The sequence below is a fragment of the Ixodes scapularis genome, unplaced genomic scaffold (assembly GCF_016920785.2).
Source record: "Ixodes scapularis isolate PalLabHiFi unplaced genomic scaffold, ASM1692078v2 PGA_scaffold5__190_contigs__length_132052651, whole genome shotgun sequence".
NCBI lineage: Eukaryota > Metazoa > Arthropoda > Arachnida > Ixodida > Ixodidae > Ixodes > Ixodes scapularis.
Window position 1 is genome coordinate 121571868 of NW_024609880.1, and position 3040 is coordinate 121574907.

General features: G+C 50.1%; 1 protein-coding gene across 1 annotated transcript; it reads right to left on the minus strand.

Annotated features, from left to right (window-relative positions):
• Nucleotides 1-409: 409 nt before the first annotated feature.
• Nucleotides 410-2741, minus strand: LOC115316485. Its single transcript, XM_042293953.1, has 2 exons — nt 2207-2741; nt 410-426 (listed from the first exon to the last, which is right to left on the minus strand). Exons 1-2 carry the CDS (start codon nt 2739-2741, stop codon nt 410-412), a joined length of 552 nt encoding a protein of 183 aa, XP_042149887.1.
• Between the last annotated feature and the right edge of the window lie 299 nt (nt 2742-3040).

The following is a 3040-nucleotide window of genomic DNA, read 5'->3' on the forward strand; positions in this document are numbered from 1 at the left end:
CGTGGTGAAGTTGATTTTTTTTGGGGGGTTCGTGAAGATTGAAATAATTAGCTGGTTAAAAGAATGAATTGTTATGAAAGCATCAAGTTCAAAAACCGACATCAACGTCTCAAAGCTCCTCTGAAGGCAGATGACAGCAGGTTACGCCTTTGAAGGATTCGTTGCAATACGATTGCCACCGAGAGCGAGCCTCCCACGCGCATAAAAAATGCATGACACCAGCGTTCATTGAGACAAATTATTCGTTTATTCTTTTTTTTTTTCCCTTTGCTCACCAAGAGAGTGTCACAGCGCAGAAAATGCATGACATCAGCGTTTATAGAAACGAAAATTATTCCTTTCTTCTTTTTTTCTTTTCCCTGGGGGAAAAGGGGGCGGCCGTTGCTCGTCACTCCCTACGCCAGGAGGCTCAGGAGGTCCCTCGACCTGTAATGAGGAGGGAGGGGTTACATGATTTGGGTGGGCAACGGCGGGTGTGTGAACCTGATAGTAAGTGCTTCCATAGGTTTCGTATAGTTCCCGCTCTAAACAAAGGTAAGTACCATTCGTCAGTACTGGTATTTATACTTCAGCCTATGTCGCACTTAGTGCCAAGTTCACAACTGCTTGTTCAAAGCTTTGGTACGTGGGCTCAAAACCTTGATAAAATGTCCCCGGCCCGTCTTAACCTCGCCCGACCTTCTTGAGTTGCAACGGACTATACACCTTTCCAAAAAACACTCGACCCCAGGGCAACAAACCGTTGTCGAGCCCAATCACTGAGTTTGAGGCTAGACTCTTACCGGCGTCCCTCCTAACCCTAACTGAGTGGACTGTGATTTCAATAGGCGCAGCCTGCGTAGGCGCAGTTTCAAACGTTGCTGGCGGCTAAATTGTTGTCTTTTCCCGCTATATTTTGTGTTTCATGGTACATGTATTTTCCGGAGGACATTGAGAAAGCAGTGTGCCACATTTGAAAAAAAGAAGAAAGCAAAAAAATTACAAGCAAACAAAAACTGTTAACTATTTTTGTTGGGTGCGCGCGCGACAGAACGAATGCGACTGGAAGGTGTAGTTCTACTCATTTGTTCTTTTTCTTACGATAAGTTTTGACGGCGCCGCGGGATTCGCCGCATGTGAAACGACAAAGCGCTTTGCTGTCAAAAATAAATTGTAACAGAAGAGGGCCGAAAGGCATGCATTTTTCACGCTCACAAATAACGCGTTTTACGATGGACAGGACACGGATATACAATTGAGGAAGTGTTAACATTCGAACAATATATCGTATGTACCACACGATGCAGCGTTGTCCGTAAATAATTTATTTGAGAAAGATCTCAAATAACACAGTCACAGTCGACGACAGTCAGATCTTGACGATCGGACGGAATCCGAGATGACTTCGTTTTGGGGCACGTTTTGGGGAGTGCTTCTTTTTTTCACAACCGCACCAAGGCAAAGAAACAAACGCGACTGACCCGTTTCTCACCCCAACCCGGACAACTATTTTTGGAGATGACTGAGGATCCTAAACGGATTATCTCTGGGCGGGAGGAGAACAATGTTCGTAAAATTGCGTCGAGGGTCGTTCGACGTCCTTCGCCTCGTTCGTTTCCCGTGAATGTCGGGCAGAAAAGCTTGAATGGCAGGCACTTACCATCCGTATTTCTCACAATGGAAGATAACACAAAAAGGGTACGCAGCACGCATAAAAAAATTAAGTGGAAACTTTCAAGAGAGGCGAGAAAACGTCGAATGCAAAACCCCAAAAACGTAGTTAGAGAACCGCGCTGAGCAGGTCTTCAAAGTCCCAAAGAGTGGAAGAAAATTTCTAGCTGATAGGTGGCGCGAGAGTCTCACCAGCCGCATCAGCATCAGCAACATGGCGGTGGCCTAGGAGCGTCATTTGGAATTGTGTATAGGAAGAGTAGGTTCTGGACGGCGGAGGTCAAAAAAGTCAAATTGGACGTTTTAGTGATTTATACAGCGTAAGGTTGGTCTGCCAGTAGGGGAGACACTATTGTAGCTTGTACACACAAACTGGTGAAGGTTTGACATTTTACAAAACCCAGACTGGCGGGAAGGAAGTACAACACAACACGAAGTCTGAAACACAGCTGTGTTTAAAACTTCGTCTAGTGTTGTCTTTTTCCCCGCAGTCTCCGGGTTTCGTCTAAATGTAGTTTTTACCTTTTTAGGTCAGGAGGTGGAGGTTCAGACTTACCTCGGTATCCTCTGTACGCGAAGGGCCCCGTGGCGTAGAAGGGATGTTGATGACTCTCGCCACTGGTCGACTGGGAGGTGGATCTCGTAGCGAAGTTTCGCGCCCTTAGATAAGCAGGTCCCTCAGCCGGAGGAGAGGGCTGCCCTGCCTCGCGAAGCGCCTTCAGTGTCTGATTCCTCGTTCCGAGCTCACGAGGAACGATTCCACTAAGAGCTTCCGAGGAGCCCTCGTCCCCAGAGTCTTCCGCCACTATGTGGCGAAGCTCTGGGGTGACTCTCGTGATGGCACATTCGCGGCGCTTGCGGGTGGCCATCACGGAGAGCCGCCCCATCTGAGAAAATGTCGCCCCAAGGCGCTCAGCCACCACCTCCCTCCTGATGGTCTTCTCTTGAAGGCTAACCTCCAAAAGGGAGACGAGTGGTCCAATGGCGGAGGTGATGGAGAGCTGGGTCTCCTTGAGGGCCTGGTCCCGGGCGGTGATTGACCCCACTTGCGAACTGTCCGGGCTCCGTTTCTCCTTGGCCAGGTACCGCATCTCCGCGTTGAGATCCGGGAGGCAAGCGACGATGACTGCAACATGGGTGCCACGGCCGCCATCCTTTGCCAGAGGTCCCCAGTCATCTGAGAAAAACGATGAGGTTACGCTCGCGCCTCAGCTGCTGCAGCAGGCACGTAGCCAGGGTTCTGATTAGCGGGGGGGGGGGGGGGGGGGGGGGGCGAAGCCACTTATTGCAAAATGTTGTACGAGGGGGAGGAGAGAGAGGAGCCCCCCCCCCCCCCCCCCTGGCTTCGTGTCTGAGGTACAGACAAGAGCGCGGCGGGTGCACCTGTAGT

Bases quoted from the DNA above. Each gene is read 5' to 3' on its own strand.
- LOC115316485 (XM_042293953.1), bottom strand. From the start codon at position 2,741: ATGCGGTACCTGGCCAAGGAGAAACGGAGCCCGGACAGTTCGCAAGTG.